Source organism: Sinocyclocheilus anshuiensis, unplaced genomic scaffold (assembly GCF_001515605.1).
Source record: "Sinocyclocheilus anshuiensis isolate Anshui unplaced genomic scaffold, SAMN03320099.WGS_v1.1 scaffold566, whole genome shotgun sequence".
NCBI classification, from domain to species: domain Eukaryota; kingdom Metazoa; phylum Chordata; class Actinopteri; order Cypriniformes; family Cyprinidae; genus Sinocyclocheilus; species Sinocyclocheilus anshuiensis.
In genome coordinates this window covers 711,440-727,683 of record NW_015542410.1, presented here as the reverse complement: position 1 = coordinate 727,683, position 16,244 = coordinate 711,440, and the positions used below count along the sequence as shown (strand labels likewise).

General features: G+C 37.1%; 1 protein-coding gene across 3 annotated transcripts in view; it reads right to left on the bottom strand.

The window, feature by feature from the left end:
- Positions 1–36: 36 nt before the first annotated feature.
- LOC107693323 (nuclear GTPase SLIP-GC-like) overlaps positions 37–16,244 on the bottom strand; it is a 25,842-nt gene continuing 9,634 nt past the window's right edge. The window contains exons 2-19 of one of the 3 annotated variants that reach the window (XM_016492659.1): positions 5,838–5,950; positions 5,604–5,636; positions 5,460–5,516; positions 4,823–5,133; positions 4,474–4,704; positions 4,153–4,347; positions 3,870–4,048; positions 3,611–3,650; positions 3,159–3,242; positions 2,838–2,934; positions 2,532–2,668; positions 2,282–2,455; positions 2,045–2,187; positions 908–1,031; positions 708–816; positions 401–534; positions 223–307; positions 37–113 (exon numbers count right to left, since the gene is read on the bottom strand). In XM_016492659.1, coding sequence (XP_016348145.1) covers positions 58–113; positions 223–307; positions 401–534; positions 708–816; positions 908–1,031; positions 2,045–2,187; positions 2,282–2,455; positions 2,532–2,668; positions 2,838–2,934; positions 3,159–3,242; positions 3,611–3,650; positions 3,870–4,048; positions 4,153–4,347; positions 4,474–4,704; positions 4,823–5,133; positions 5,460–5,516; positions 5,604–5,636; positions 5,838–5,916 — 2,268 coding nt within the window. In that variant the 5' untranslated portion in view covers positions 5,917–5,950 and the 3' untranslated portion in view covers positions 37–57. Of the gene's footprint in view, positions 114–222; positions 308–400; positions 535–707; positions 817–907; positions 1,032–2,044; positions 2,188–2,281; positions 2,456–2,531; positions 2,669–2,837; positions 2,935–3,158; positions 3,243–3,610; positions 3,651–3,869; positions 4,049–4,152; positions 4,348–4,473; positions 4,705–4,822; positions 5,134–5,459; positions 5,517–5,603; positions 5,637–5,837; positions 6,308–16,244 lie in introns of those variants that run through there. The other 2 variants (XM_016492658.1, XR_001634719.1) reach the window with 2 other exon arrangements.

Below are 16,244 nucleotides of genomic sequence, written 5' to 3'. Positions count from 1 at the left end.
ATATATATATTAAAATAAAATGTAATAAAAAAAAAAGTGCTGCTTGCTTGGTGGCCATCAGTCAGACAGTTGCTCTAGAAGTCCCTCCAGCTCTTCAATCTCTTTGGAGACATCTAGAAAAGACATAAGATATACTATATAGGCAGTGATTGACATTAATCAGTCATCTTAAACATCTTACAATATTTTTAAGAAGATGGTGTTGATGCTATTCTCTCTCACCCATCGATTTAGTTTTGCTGGTTTGTGACAGTGAGAGATTCATTGCTCTCTTTAGTTCTGATTCAAGAACATCCTGTATGTGGAGCTGCACAAAGAACAAGAGAAGATTCAGTTTAATCATTGTAATCTTAATCTACATCTAAATCCATGCTTGTCCTAATGAATGTGAGATCAGTACCTTTAAGTTATCACACTTTTTAAGCACTTCCATTTTTGCTTTGTTAAACATGTTTTGTTTTATCTTATCGACTGTGGTTATTAACAGATTTTGCATTCTCTTCAAGCATCCTGGTCCTTTGAAAGCTGCAGTTTCTAAAATAAGCAACCGTATTTATTCATTTTCTTATTATCATGGAGACAAATGAGAACAAGAAAATAAATAAATTCTTGGATGTGTGTTTCATGACATTTTGATTATTCACAAAATAAAAAGTACAATTTACATGAAAATAGTTTGAGATTAATTGTAACTAATTCTAGCTTACGTTCATAGCAAGAAACCATTTCATTCACAATGTTTTTTTTGATTGATGAGTAGATGTCCTTCTTCATTTCAATAATGTATCTTTTGAGCGATGTCTTTAGTTTGGTTTCCTGTCAGAAGGGGGGGAAAAAAAACTTTACTTCAACGGAAGTAAAGACAAACACAGAAGAGCAGGGCTGTATTACGGACAACTGAACTCACCTCTGTCTTGATGAAGTTTTGAATGTAGTGAAATATGGTAGATCTGCGGTAAGCAGAGTCACTCTGGAGGATAGTGAATTTATCAATCTGTTCCTGCACTGACTTCCCTGTTTTTTCACTCACACTGAAGCCAAAAGAAAACCAATTATGTTTTATTTTTACAACATGTTACAGATTATAAATGTAATATGATACAAGAATTACATAAAGGAAATTGTGATGGGGATGGCCAAATTCCCAAACACGCAGTTTCCTTTATAAATGTGAACTTACTCAGCTGTATCATGGCAAATGAACCAAATATTCGGACAAGAATTAATTCAGTAGACGAGCAAATAATGTCTAGAGCACAGATGCTCAAGCCAGGGCCTGTGAGCCAGAGTTGGCCCATGATTACCTATGATATGATTCACAATGCCATACCACAAGAGGAGCGGAAAATAATAGGAAAAAAAAAAACATGCCATTGAAGCACATCTTCATCTCTTATATATATATATATATATATATTCAAATTCAAACAATAAATGGCATTTTGACAGTGTTTGATGTGGCATGACAGATCGCTGTATAAAAGCCTCGGAGAGACACTTCTGGGACGCTTCAGAAACATCTGAAACAGCTTGACTAGAGTGGCCACGATCAGCTCCGTAAAGCAGCCCATTAGTTCGCTAGTCAAATGAAGTCTAGATAAGGGCATTTTGCGAAATATATTCTCATTTTTCTTTACCTCTTAGTGTTGTCTTAATTATTTAATGTATGTTTAAATTAATCTGTTAAGAAGCAAGTTATGACAGCCACTGTGTAATTGAATATATTTCAACAACAAATAGAAATTTTAAAATATTGACACATTCACACAAACACAATAAGACAGTCCAATCCTGACACACACACACACACACACAATTAAACCCAATCTGTATATTCCTAGGCATGTCATTTGCTGATTTATTGTTGTACATGTAGTTGGTCTGCATTTACAATCTTTACTCATGCTCCAATTTAATGTTAATAATTTGTAAACAAAATTGTCAACTATATAATTAACAACGTTGATTAAAAGTATGCAAACAGTTTTCATTACATTTTATTCTAAAACAAAAGAGGACTACAGAATGATAAAACAGAACTTACGGAAAAATCTGACAGAAATCTTCATCAATGTATTCATGAAGGTGTTTGGCCAATGTCTTGTTCAGGTTTAGAACTTTGTCCCTGTTTTTCGGGCAGTGGCATCCACCCTTTCTGCACAAAGCTTCAAGGGTGTTATAGGCTATCTGTCCATTTATATTCAGAGTGACATAAAAAAAAAGTTGTTAAAAGGGCAAAAAAAGAGTGGTTGATTATTCACAACAATTGAGTCACACTTACCGGCATTATAAATGCCTTTGTGGAAGCAACACATGATTGCACTGATTCTTCCACTCCCTTTGATAGACGTTGCTCCAAATCATTATAAATGTTGTCAAAATATGTCTCCAATTCATTTAGTGCCTTCATTAGATTGTTTTCAAGTTCCATGCGGATTCTGTCTTTCGTTTCAGCCTAAAACACATCCATACAACAGCAGTGAAGTACAGAATAATATATTGGCAACATTCTGTGTCATTTTGATGCATACTGTTTTCTTGTCTGTATCCAGCTGGACACTTTGGATCAGAGACAGAACTCCCTTTGCTTCATTGACATATTCTCTTGTCAGTTCTTGATTAATGCTCTTGTTAAGGCTCCTCAGATCAATCTGCAGCTTTGGGATTTCTATAGAAGTGTGAGATGTGGATTCATTTGGTCAGTGCTTTGTCTGGCTCATAACAATTTTAAATTTGTGATTTAAAATTTGCAAGCAATTACAGAACAGACTTTTACTTTATGTATGGATTTTTGTTTCCTAATGACGTACTGTAATGTAGTACCAAGGAGAGTTTACCTGTTTCGATAGATTCCAGATTTAAACTGGTGTCGAAGAATGCTTTAGAACTTACAGTAAATACTTGAAGAAAATCATTGTCAGTGCTGAATCTTTTCTAAAAAAAAAAAAAGATAAAGAAAGAAAAAAAACTAATAAAATAAGAACTATATATAGTAGTCAAAATTTGAAGTGGATCAAAACCTTTCATCAAAGTCCTAAAACCAAAACCAAAATGTGTTCTTGTCTTAGGACAACTTTGATAAACTTTTTTGATCCAAATGTTGACTACTGTATATGTATAAACCAAATTTATTAATAAAACATGGTAACAATAAATACCTTGATTTTGGAATTTTCAAACTTTTCTTTCACCCTTGTCTTGGCAAGTTCATTTCTTTGACTTATGCACATTTTTTTCTGTTCCTGAAGATTGGTTAAAAATGACGGGAATGTGATTATAAGGGGCCTAATAATATAGGTAAATTGTGAAATCAGTTTCAATATTTAAAGGTTTATACTTTTTAAATGTTCTTAAATATATAATTTTAGTTTTATATAATATTGTATATAAAATATTTTTATTAAAAAGACTTTTATATATCTTTTTTTTTTTTTTATATATATATCTTAGACTTTTATATATCTTTTTTTTTTTTTATATATATATCTTTTATAATACAATTTAAAACATATATATTATACATCTTATTTACAACCAAATTTCCAGAAACGTTGGGACATTTTTTTTTAAATGCAACAAAAGCAACAATCGTTATTTGTTAATTGTCTACCTTTTCTTCTGAGATTTGATCTCCAGTAAGGCGTGCAGCTCTAAACAGACAGATTAAAATTTGAAAGATGTACAACATTGACAACAACGTAAAATCTCCAAAGGCATGTCAACAATTCTGATGTCAAAAAACATATAGAGAGCAGCTCAATGTGATATCTGGACAGATTGTAGGAATTTTTAATATGATATTAAAAATTAAATATTCAAAATATAATACTGCACAGCCCATTTAATGACAAAGAAATTCTAATTATAACCTCATAAAGTCTACTGGATCCATCTCATCAGTCTTTGTACAGATGAAGTTGATGCTTTTACATTCTCCTCCTGGTCCCAGTTCTTCAATGCAGTGCTTTAATATCCCCCAGGGGTCTCTGTCAGTGATTGCTCGATTGATGGCGCTTACAATCCACACAGAAGAGCACTCTCTCAGTTTCTACAGGATTTAAAATAGTCAGTTAGAGGACATGCTTGTAGTAACATATTAGATTGTGTGGTTGTATAATGTGCATTTTCAAAAGAGTGTAGAAATATATTTACAGATTTCCACAGGTCATCTCTAGTCTTGTTGCAGTCTCCAGTCCCAGGAATATCAACAAGCACAATGTGCTCCATGAGTTCACGACAATCTGGTATCTTGATTGTCACACTCTTCACAAGCGGCCAGTACCAGCCACCAGAACATGCTTCACTGTTCAGCATGTAACGTGCAACATCACTGGCAAATTCAGAGACCTGTTGACGAAATGTTGTTTTAATTTTGGAGAAAAAAAAAAGAGAAATAAATGTATTATTATTATTGTTGTTGTTGTTTTTGTTGTTGTTTTACGAAACACTAAATATTAGTGTCCTAAAACATACATCGCTTTTTGAGATCTTCTTTGAGTTTTCAGTTTCCTTATTGATGGACAATAAGTTTTCAATCTCAGCAAATTTTTCATCTTTCTTGAGCTCTTCTAATGTTTTCTTGTCTGCATCATCTCCATACAGCGCAGTGATCTTTTCTTCCGCAATTTCAATCAAGTCCTCATTCCTGTCCTCATTTTCATCTGATAAAACTGTAAGAAGATCTTTTAACTCTTTCTCCCACTCCTGCAGAAGTACAATATAGAAAATAAGGCTTTATTTCATTTCCTCAATTGTGATTTATTTATATATTTATTAAAAACTATAATTGAAGGCATGGTAAGATCAGTATAAATGAGCAAACCTCTTTAGAGAAGAGCTCGATCTCTGCTGTGTAGTTGGAGTCAGTCAGATTGGCTTCCACCTGAGTAATAACAGCTGTACAAGCACCAAAACAACCAGACGGCAGTAGATTCTTTTTTCCCAAGATTGCACTTAATAGGGAGCTCTTCCCTTCTCCAGATTTTCCGAAAATCCCTATGGTTGCCTTCTTTCTGTTAACAGTATTAATTTTATTTATCTTTGAAATGATGTCTTTGTGCATAATGATTGTGTGGACCAAGTTATCAGTGACTCTTTTCATGATTTGCTTTGCCTTCAACATGATCTCCGTATCTGTGTACAAAGAAGAAAATGGTCACAATGAGGATTATTGTTTAAATAAATGCATTATATGAGTGACATAAGGCCTATCTTTACAAAACTCCACATTGTATATGTAATAATGAATTCTGTAACACCTATTGCCTACAGATCGTCATATTCTTGTTAGCCCCTGCTGGTATAATTATACCAGAATGTGTGCAAAAGGCATCTTTCCACTTCTGCTTTACATTTGTTGTAGCTACATTGTGAATAAATTATGTAGACGTGCTAGGCTAAATTGATTATTTACTCTAGTAGTGCCAGATTAAGAATGGACAGATTCAGAATGTACTTGCCTGTTGTCAGTGGTGGCTCTGAGTCAGATGATTCATGATCACGTTTTCTTTTAGTACCTATCAGACAATTATGATTTTTTTTCCGTCAGTTACAAACTTTAAAGCAAACACACAATGATTTTATTATTTTAGAAAATTGTATACCTTGGTTAGGCATTGTGGGATGGTTGGAAAGATCTGGAGGGATTAAAAAGAACATTCAGATTAAAAACATGATTCAACTGTCAACAGACTATTTTCATATCATAAAGAGAATGTCAGTTATCTTTCAAATATTTTTTAAACTTACAGGTATACCTTAGAATAAGATCAGTTTTGTTCATTGATTAAAGGAACTTCTTTTTTTCTTAACTATAATAACAAAAGTTTTTGGCTCACCCACAGAGGATGTGCTAGGTTGTGAGGGCACACGCAGCAGTGGAGGTAGATTTTTTGTCATCCCATGAATTTTATCCATTTCCTCTCTTGGTGTTTCAAAAAATATGGCTGATCTAATAAAAAAAATAAAACAACAACAACAAAAAAGCTTATGCATGCTGACATCTTATTTTTGAAGAAAACGGTGATGTGACAATGAAATTGCCCCATCTTGATTTCTTCTGTTTTTGTGAAGATCTCATACTAAATAGTTTTAGATCTTAAAATTAAATATAAAACCCATGTGAAAAGCTAATTGCCCACTTGAACTTAAAATCGGGTTCTGCCAACTTTAGCAGCAATAATGGCAACCAAATGCATCTGAGAACTGAAGATCAGTCTTTCAACAGTAGAATTTTGACCCACTCTTCATTGCAGAACTGCTTTAGTTCAGGCACAATGAAGAGATTTTGAGCATGAACTACCCATTTAAGGTCCTGCCACAGCATTTCAACCAGGTTCAAATCAAGACTTTTACTAGGCCACTGCAAAAATAAATGTAGCTTTTTTTGAGCCATTCAGAATTCATGTTTCTATCAGTTATTGCAAGTTGCCCAGGCTCTAAAGCAGCAAAGTATCGCCACAACAGCACGCTGTCACCGCTATGCTTGACCATATATGATGTTCTTTTCTGAACTTGATGTTTGGTTTATGCCAGATGTATCAGAACCCCAAAGTGCCAAAGAAAAGTAAAGTAAAAGAAAAGAAAAAGAAAAGAAAAGAAAAGAAAAGAAAAAAACGATATGTGAGTTAGAATTAGAGGGCCTTATTTTAACGATCTAAGCGCAAGGTCTAAAGCGTGCGGCGCAGGTGCACTTAGGGCGTGTCAGAATCCACTTTTGCTAGTTTAACGACGGGAAAAACGGTCGGCGCACCCGGCACGTGGTCTAAAAGGGTTGTCCCTATTCTCTTAATGAGTAACGGGTGTGTTTTGGGCATAACGTGCAATAAACCAATCAGAGTCTCATCTCCCATTCCCTTTAAGAGCCAGTTGCGCTCATGCCATGGCGAATTTGCTATTTACATGGCAGAATTTGCAAGCGCAAAGACAGAACGCATCTCCAGAGAGGAAACGGATCTGCTCGTGCGCTAGCAAATAGGACGCGTTCTGTCTTTGCACTTGCAAACTCCGCCGTGTAAATAGCAAATCCGCCATGGCACGAGCGCAACTGGCTCTTAAAGGGGATGGGAGATGAGACTCTGATTTGTTTATTGCACGTTATGCCCAAAACACACCTATTACTCATTATGAGAATAGGGACAACCCTTTTAGACCATGCGCCAGGCGCGCTGAACGTTTTTCCCATCATTAAACTAGCAAAAGTGCATTCGGACACGCCCTAAGTGCACCTGCGCCATGCGCTTTAGACCATGTGCTTAGATCGTTAAAATAGGGCCCCAGGTTTTAGTTGGTCAATGGCGCGGTCTATTTCAGTTGCCTAAAAATAGCAACGCGCCAACAATGCGCCTGAACACACCTCATTTTCAGACCAGCACGCCCACGAGTGCACAAATGGGCGCAAATGCATTTGCTATTTAAACAGAGTGGCGCAGGACGTGAAAATGATAACTGCATAATGGGTGCAAATGCATTTGCTATTTAAACAACGTGGCGCAGGACGTGAAAATGATAACTGCATCAGGCTGAAACTAGCAAAAAACACTTGCGTCGTGCCTGGCGCCAGATTGCACCAGGTGTATGATAGAGTCCAGGGCTGCGTTTCCCGATAACGTTGTCTCTTAGCTCGCTACGAACCGTCAAGTTTGTCTCTACAAAGTTTGACCAACAAGATGTAAAAGCTGCTGAATTTGCTCCCGTGGCAGGCAACATTTTTGTAGATCTTTTGTATCGTTTGTATCTTTTGACATGGTAGTTATTCTAACACTATTATGAAATAGTGCACATACACTAACTGGCTCCGCGGCAGCCGTCTTTAATTTAGGACAACTATTCGCCTAATGACCAATGTCTCGCTGCCAAAGTTTGACCAAACTCCCCATAACATTCATTCCCTTTAAATAGACTCCTAATTATGTGCTGCCTAATATTTTGCCAGCCGATGTGCCTTTGTATATTATAATGGAAAAACTAACAACCATCAGTATAATGACAGTTTTATTCTTTGCATAAAAACACTTCAATTAATTGAACACTAATTGAACACTGGGTGTATTACAACTTTAGAATTGTAATATTTATTTGGTTCTGCACTTTTTCTTGCCACAGAATTACAATCGTATCGACTGAAATGTGAAGAAGGTTTTTGCACAGTGGTGGCCACTAGCGGAGTGAACTGTAAACAGCAATAAGGTATAGCGAAGAGTGGTCCAGACTAACCTTGCGAACGAATGACTTGCAGAAGGTATACTTAACTAAGAATGTTTCGGGAAGAACGTTTCGGGAAACACGTATTAACGTAAAGGTACAACTTAAGGTATAACTTACGAACGACGTAGCGTTAAGAAGGTTTCGGGAAACGCAGCCCAGAGTGTTTTGTTCTTTACTTTTCTTTGACACTGCTTGTGTCCCTTTTCCCTTGGTGTTTCTTTTCTTTGTTATCTAGGTAAATATTGTGTATATACCTATCTTTTTTTGTATTTATACAAAACCTAACTAATGAAAAAAAAAGGCAATAAAATGCCCTAAGTATGCAATCTATCCAAAATACAAACCTTACAGGGAGTGGCTCTCACTCCTAACCTAGTGTTTCTAATAAAGCACTATAATTATATTACAGCGCTATGTGTCATGTGATGTCTCACCTGTCCACTTTTCCCCAGTCCCAATTTCGTCGGTCAGCCGACGTGACGTCGGGAGTGACCGACTGAAAGGGAACTAGTCACCAGAAGAATAACGATGGAAAATAACAAGAGTGAAATAATAACAAGAGGTAAGTAATACAAGGTGACAAAACAAGTACAAAATTGCACAAATAAAGATTCTCTCTAGCGCTCTAAAACTTTCCTTCTACACTCTTAAAAATAAAGGTGCTTCACGATGCCATAGAAGAACCTTTTTGTCTAAATGGTTCCATAAAGAACCTTTAACATCTGAAGAACCTTTCTGTTTCACAAAAGGTTCTTTGTGGCGAAAGAAGGTTCTTCAGATTACAAAAATGTAAGAAAGAGATGGTTCTTTAAAGAACCTTTGACTGAATGGTTCTTTGGGGAACCAAAAATGGTTCTTCTATGGCATCGCTTGAAGAACCTTTTGAAGCACCTTTATTTTTAAGAGTGTATGTTGTTCTTGGGTCTTTTGTGATTTCCTAAATGAGTCGTCGCTGTGCTCTTGGAGGAATTTTGGAAGGTCTGCAACTTCTGGCAAAGTTTGCTACTGTGCAAAGTTTTTTTTTTCCCCATTTGGAGAAAATAGCTCTCACTGTGGTTCTTTGGAGTCCAAGAGCCTTTAAAACAGTTTGTAATCCTTCCCATATGGATGTATTTCAGTCACCTCCTTTTTTTAGAATTTCTGGAATTTCTTTCACTTTTGGCACAGTGTGCAAGACATTTTAACTAACTTCATGCTATTGAAAAAGTTCTATTCAAGTATTAAGTTAACTGAACAGGGGTTGCAGTAACCAGGCCTGGTTGCATCTAGTCCAGCGACACCCCATTATTAATGCAGTTTTATAGATTTAAGAATTAGTAACTACAGGGGCAATTACATTTTCACATAGGTATTAGACAACAACAAATGTAATCTACAGTACGTCATCTTCATGATCCTCACCTTCCTTCAACATCCATTGATTGGTCTCAAATATATGAATTCTCATATATTTTAGACTCATGATCAGTCTCTTCACACACCTTACTCCCATCATCCCTTTCATCTGCTTTAAAACCATTTTCTTCTGATTCTGCTCCATTATTCCCAAATGTCTCTTTGTCCCATTCATCCCAGTCCTCATCATTTCCTAAGCAGTTTAATTGTAGCAGTTCACCGTTTCCTCTGGATAATATCTCCATTTCATGTACCTCATTAGTACTGTTCTCCACAGTAGCTCTGACCATATCTAGGTCCTCAGGTTGAAAGCAAACCATCACACTTTGTTTGAAAATAAAAACCCAAACTTTTTCTAAATTTCAAAATGGCTGTGAGGCATAGCTTTTCAGAGCCAGCATTACGAGTCCTGGGGTCAAAGGGCAGCCCTGATGCAGTACTTTGTATTTCTCAACTGAAAAATCTTTTGCATCACTGAGGAGGTTTTCTATAATGAGAAGATCCTGGCTCAGAGTCGGGTTTGACCGTTTTTGCTGTTCCAGCTCATCCTTACAGGAACACTCCACTATTTTTGAAAATAGGCTCATTTTCCAACTCCCCTAGAGTTAAACAGTTGAGTTTTACCATTTTCAAATCCATTCAGCTGATCTCCGGGTCTGGCGGTAGCACTTTTAGCTTAGCTTAGTATAGCATAGATCATTGAATCTGAATTGAATCCGTCGTTCTTAGTTCACGATGTAACTACAGAATAGTCAAATTTTAAATAGGAAAAATATAGAAACTCTTTGGTCATTTTTGAGCGAGATGCTAACGGTCTAATCAGATTCAATGATCTATGCTAAGCTAAGTTAAAAGTGCTACCGCCAGACCCGGAGATCGGCTGAATGGATTCGAAAACGGTAAAACTCAACTGTTTAACTCTAGAGGAGTTGGAAAATGAGGCTATTTTCAAAAATAGTGGAGTGTTCCTTTAATATGATTTAAACGTATTAAAGCGTAATGTGTTTTGGGAGTGATCATGACAATAGCTGAATCTTTTGGTATTCGCCCCATTGGAAGAGAATCCATGACATCTTCCAAACGTCTTGCCAGAATAGTTGCAATGATGAGGTAGTCAGTGTTAAAGAAGTGTTGACTATTATCATGTGGACTTTTTACAGTTTAATTAAAGTGTTTCTCAGAGCAGTTAAATGCTCCTCTGTGGATTCTGTCATAGAGCATTTTTATGTATGGAATTAGATCCTGGATTTTGTCTTTATAGGAGGTTGCTGGTATACCGTCTGGTCTCTGTGTGTCTGACACTTGAAGATAATTTACAGCTGAAACAATGTCAACCTCACTGACTGCATGTGAGCTTTCTTCATCCATTTATGAACCTGTCTCCTCTATCAAAAGATCCTTTTTTAGATGCAGCCATTGGAAGCTTGCTTGTATCTTGGGATCTTCCTGAAAAGGCATTGCAGGGATGGATGTTGCTGATCTCTAACGACACAGGCTGGTGGTCTTTGTTTTCTTTCATCTCTGAGTTTTTGATTTCACAACTTCTGACACGCCACATACATTCTTCTGGAACAAAGAAGTAATTCAATTGACAACAAAGGATTATGCTCATTTTTTCCCCATCTCCTTTCAATTCTAAACAGTGGCATCTGGTGGAACATTTTCTAAATTTTCCACATCCAACAATTTTAGCACACATCCCAGTATGATTTATTCCAGTGTAACAAAAGGAAAAATAATAAGACTTGAAACATTTTAAATAAAGATAATTGTTTTATCAAGTTCAAGATTACGTTTGAGGATGATTCTTACAACACAACATTTTCTGCAAGACTTTTCAAGATAACTTAAAAGATTTTGTACATTTTCAGTGCAACAGCAAAAACTGTGAGAAAAAAAATAAATGTCACATTTTTTAGAGCATTTTCTGTAACTACAAGTCAAGCTGCAATACCAAACAGGACCACACGGAGATGCCAACAGACTTCAACAGGTTATAAATGTTTCTGAGCTTGTATCACTAAAGAAGACATGCGGTTCTATTAGGCTAAAATTACATAGGCTACTTAGATGGTATAAATCATGTTTTAGTGCACGTTTAAGAGCAACAAAATCTTTTGAATTTCCTAACATTAGAAAGAAATACAATAATATCAAAACACTGAAACTGGATCAGTTTTGAAAACAATGTTTTCAAAACATTGTCTGTAATCACCAAGAACAAACTCTATCAACCATATACTTTAGCAACACCCCAGCAACTGAATAGCAAGAGACTAGTAACCACACAGAATATTCTAGCAACCAACTAGCAACACTTTAGCAAACATCTAGAACATCTAACTGACCAAACCATTTATGTTTTTAAACAAGACTTTAAGACAAGCCAGCATTAATTTGTCTTTCGAACTTTTAAATTTAGTTATTACAATTTTTCTTAAATACTTACAATTCAAATACACAGATGACTTTCCTGCCCAGTGAACACTGAGATCATAACACTAACAAAAAACACTTACTAGGATTCAGGAATTATTTTTGCAGCTCAATGTCTATTACAGTATACATAAATTAAATTACAGATACAGATGTATAATTCAACTTTTGGGAAAAAATAATTTTTAAGTAATCTTGCAGTAGATGAAAAGCACTAGAAAACTTCAAATACCAAAGAATTGTATATGAACTTGGTATGCACCACAATACAGTGCAGTAAAAAATATAATTTAAAAAAGAAAATTTAGCATCCTCTGCACATTTGTCCAAATTTCATTACAGTATACAGTACTATAGCAGTTTATTGGTCTCCTGACACAAGACTAGCTATAGGCTATATCTCTAGGCAGTCATTTCTCGGTTCTGTAAAAAGGCAGTAGCCTACACATAAAAAATGGTTACAAATCAAATTTGACAGTCACACTACGTTTGAGGCTGTACAACATGTGCTCAGGCACGTGCACACATAGACATCAAAGGGGGCTTGAGCACCTGAGGTTCAAACCAAGCATCAGAATGGGGAAGAAAGGGGATTTAAGTGACTTTGAACGTGGAATGGTTATTGGTGCCAAACGGGCTGGTCTGAGTATTTCAAAAACTGCTGATCTACTAGGATTTTCAGGCACAACCATCTCTAGGGTTTACAGAGAATGGTCCGAAAAAGAGAAAATATCCAGTGAGCGGCAGTTGTGTGGACGAAAATGCCTTGTTGATGTCAGAGGTCAGAGGAGAATGGGCAGACTGGTTAGAGATGATAGAAAGGCAACAGTAACTCAAATAACCACTCGTTACAACCAAGGTATGCAGAATACCATCTCTGAACGCACAACACGTCGAACCCTGAAGCAGATGGGCTACAGCAGCAGAAGACCACACTGGGTGCCGCTCCTGTCAGCTAAGAACAGGAAACGGAGGCTACAATTCGAACAGGCTCACCAAAATTGGACAATAGAAGATTGGAAAAACGTTGCCTGGTCTGATGAGTCTCGATTTTTGCTGCGACATTCAGATGGTAGGGTCAGAATTTGGCGTAAAGAACATGAAAGCATGGATCCATCCTGCCTTGTCTCAACGGTTCAGGCTGGTGGTGGTGGTGTAATGGTGTGGGGGATATTTTCTTGGCACACTTTGGGACCCTTAGTACCAACTAAGCATCGTTTAAATGCCACAGTAAGACCCCAGACTTGGTGGTGATATGCTTTAGTTATTTTGTTTATCCTATTCATCTGCAATGCCTTTTGTCAAATGTATGCAAATTAGCGGAGACGTGGAGGGGAGAAAGGCATCGGAACTTGACAGATTATCAACATTTCCCAACCCGACCTGATTTTGATTTTTTATTTGTTTAACAGGGAAAGCTGTGCACAAACAGAAACACACACAAGCACACATATATATACATAAGCTATATTCATTTAGGCTTTTTTTTTTTTTAAATCCCCAGAAAAAAGGGCACTTTCTCTCGAGGAAGCAAAAGGGCAGGTGCTCAAGCCCCCTTTGATGTCTATGTGTGCACGTGCCTGTTATTACCTAACTGCTATTAGTTTCCGTGATCAGCATCTTCTTATTGATTTCATGTTATTGTTTCGTCGGATATGGCAAAAAGGCTTATATCCATGATGAAACTGGAGCGAGCGGTCAAAGAATCGGATCACCACACAATTACGCGATGAATCTCCAGATATATCCGGACGGGATTAGATTTCTCAGAGGACTTCTGAGTTAGCTGAGAAGCAGTAATTATCTGATTCACGAACAAATGTATAAACAATTCATTAGTGAAGTGGGCCGCGCTTTGTGTAATTTATGTATAACGTTATTATAACATTATTTTAACGTTCCCATACCGTTATTATAACGTTTCCCTAACCTCTTTACTTCGCTATTATCACACCGCTGTAACCTACGTCAGTAGCCTAATCATCCAGCACCCGGGTGTGCCTCACACGTCCTGAAAAGTGAAGCTGCGGGCTCTTTGATTGCCCCCTGGTGGCTGGCTGCAGTACAGGTCATAAACCCCGCCCTCTCCATGTAAACGAATGGGACTTGAGTCAAAATAAAAAGTTTGATACTGTGGTTCCACCTCACGACAATACTGCGCAGACTCTGGCTCCAAACGAATCTCTACTGCACAGACTCTGGCTCCAAATGACGTCATTTACAGCAGCAGCCATACTGAGATGCTTTGGCTTCACTTTTCTATAGTGGAAGGAATAGCAGTCGCGTCGTCTATCTTTTTTTAAAGTCTATGTCCAGCACTCTTGCGACCCAGTAGCTATATTATAAGCGGCATGTAAATGATATGTACAGTGGGTACGGAAAGTATTCAGACCCCCTTCAATTTTTCACTCTTTGTTATATTGCAGCCATTTGCTAAAATCATTTAAGTTAATTTTTTTTCCTCATTAATGTACACACAGCACCCCATATTGACAGAAAAACACAGAATCGTTGACATTTTTGCAGATTTATTAAAAAAGAAATACTGAAATATCACATGGTCCTAAGTATTCAGACCCTTTGCTCAGTATTTAGTAGAAGCACCCTTTTGATCTAATACAGCCATGAGTCTTTTTGGGAAAGATGCAACAAGTTTTTCACACCTGGATTTGGGGATCCTCTGCCATTCCTCCTCGCAGATCCTCTCCAGTTCTGTCAGGTTGGATGGTAAACGTTGGTGGACAGCCATTTTTAGGTCTCTCCAGAGATGCTCAATTGGGTTTAAGTCAGGGCTCTGGCTGGGCCATTCAAGAACAGTCACAGACTTGCTGTGAAGCCACTCCTTCGTTATTTTAGCTGTGTGCTTAGGGTCATTGTCTTGTTGGAAGGTAAACCTTCGAATGGCTGCAATATAACAAAGAGTGAAAAATTTAAGGGGGTCTGAATACTTTCCGTACCCACTGTATATACACCTAACCAGTAGGCCTATTTATTGTTTAATTAATAAAAAATAATCTGAGCACATCAACCATCATATGTAAATTTAAATAAGATTAAATCTGTCCATTAATGTAAGATTACGGAGTAGCCTACCCAATTTACATTTCTTCAGCACCAAATGACTTCAACACAATGGTTTAATAAAATATGATATTTATTCATTGATATAAGAAAAGAATAAAGAATTACTTGACTTGTGAAATCAGTCCAATGGAATGGCGAAACGTCACGGGCGGGGTGACGTAGAGACCAGAGAGCTTCCGAAACAAGCAGCGTTAGCTTCTGTGTTTTCAGCTAGCGCTCTGTGTGAAACGTGTCAGTCTTATTTACTGTTGTTTCGCTCTGTGTGAAACGTGTCAGTTTTATTTACTGTTGTTTGTATTATCAGTGCACAATCACTTCTATATGGCGAGCTAAACAGACAGCACTTTAGATCGCGTGTTATTCTCTGCCCATGCTAAACATTACGGGTGTGAATGCACGCAATCGTTGTGTTGTTGTTTGGGAGCGGAGCATGCACAGTCAGCTCTCGAGGTTCGGAAGCCCACGCTGCGGTCTCATCCCTCTTTGAGTGAGAGCTCTGTGCTTGCTGCTATCTTCCTCCGAGGAGGTTGATGTTAGCAATGATGTATTTGAGATTGAGGACTCGCCATCTCAATCTTTTGCATATGAAAAGCATTCTGCATTTTAGATCGCTCGAACAGCGGAGCAAGCACAGTCAGCTCTTGAGGGGGCTGGCTGTGTTCATTCATAAAATGTCCCTAAGTGTACATGTGTGTAATACCTTGGATGTTTAGCTCTGCTCCCGCTGGCGTTTCTTCTCGAGGGAAGAAAGTCTTATGCATTATATAGAATCAAGTGGCTCGCATTACGGGTCTGCAGCAAATAATGTCTGGGGAATCAGTGAGCAGACGGGAAGTTCCTATTCTCTCTCTTTCCCCCAAACGTGTGCAAATGTATAAATGTGTTTGCAGGCTATTTATCACGATTCTTTTTATTACATCATATATTTTAATCAGACCGTGTTCACTTCTCTGGTTGTTTGGCTGCATTTAAGTCTGAGGAATTAAATGATGAATATTCATCTGGCTTTGAGAAGTTAGATGTATATTTTGTATACAAATATTTATAATTCATCTGGCTTTGAGAAGTTAGATGTATATTATGTATACAAATATTTATAAATATATATATATATATATTATTCA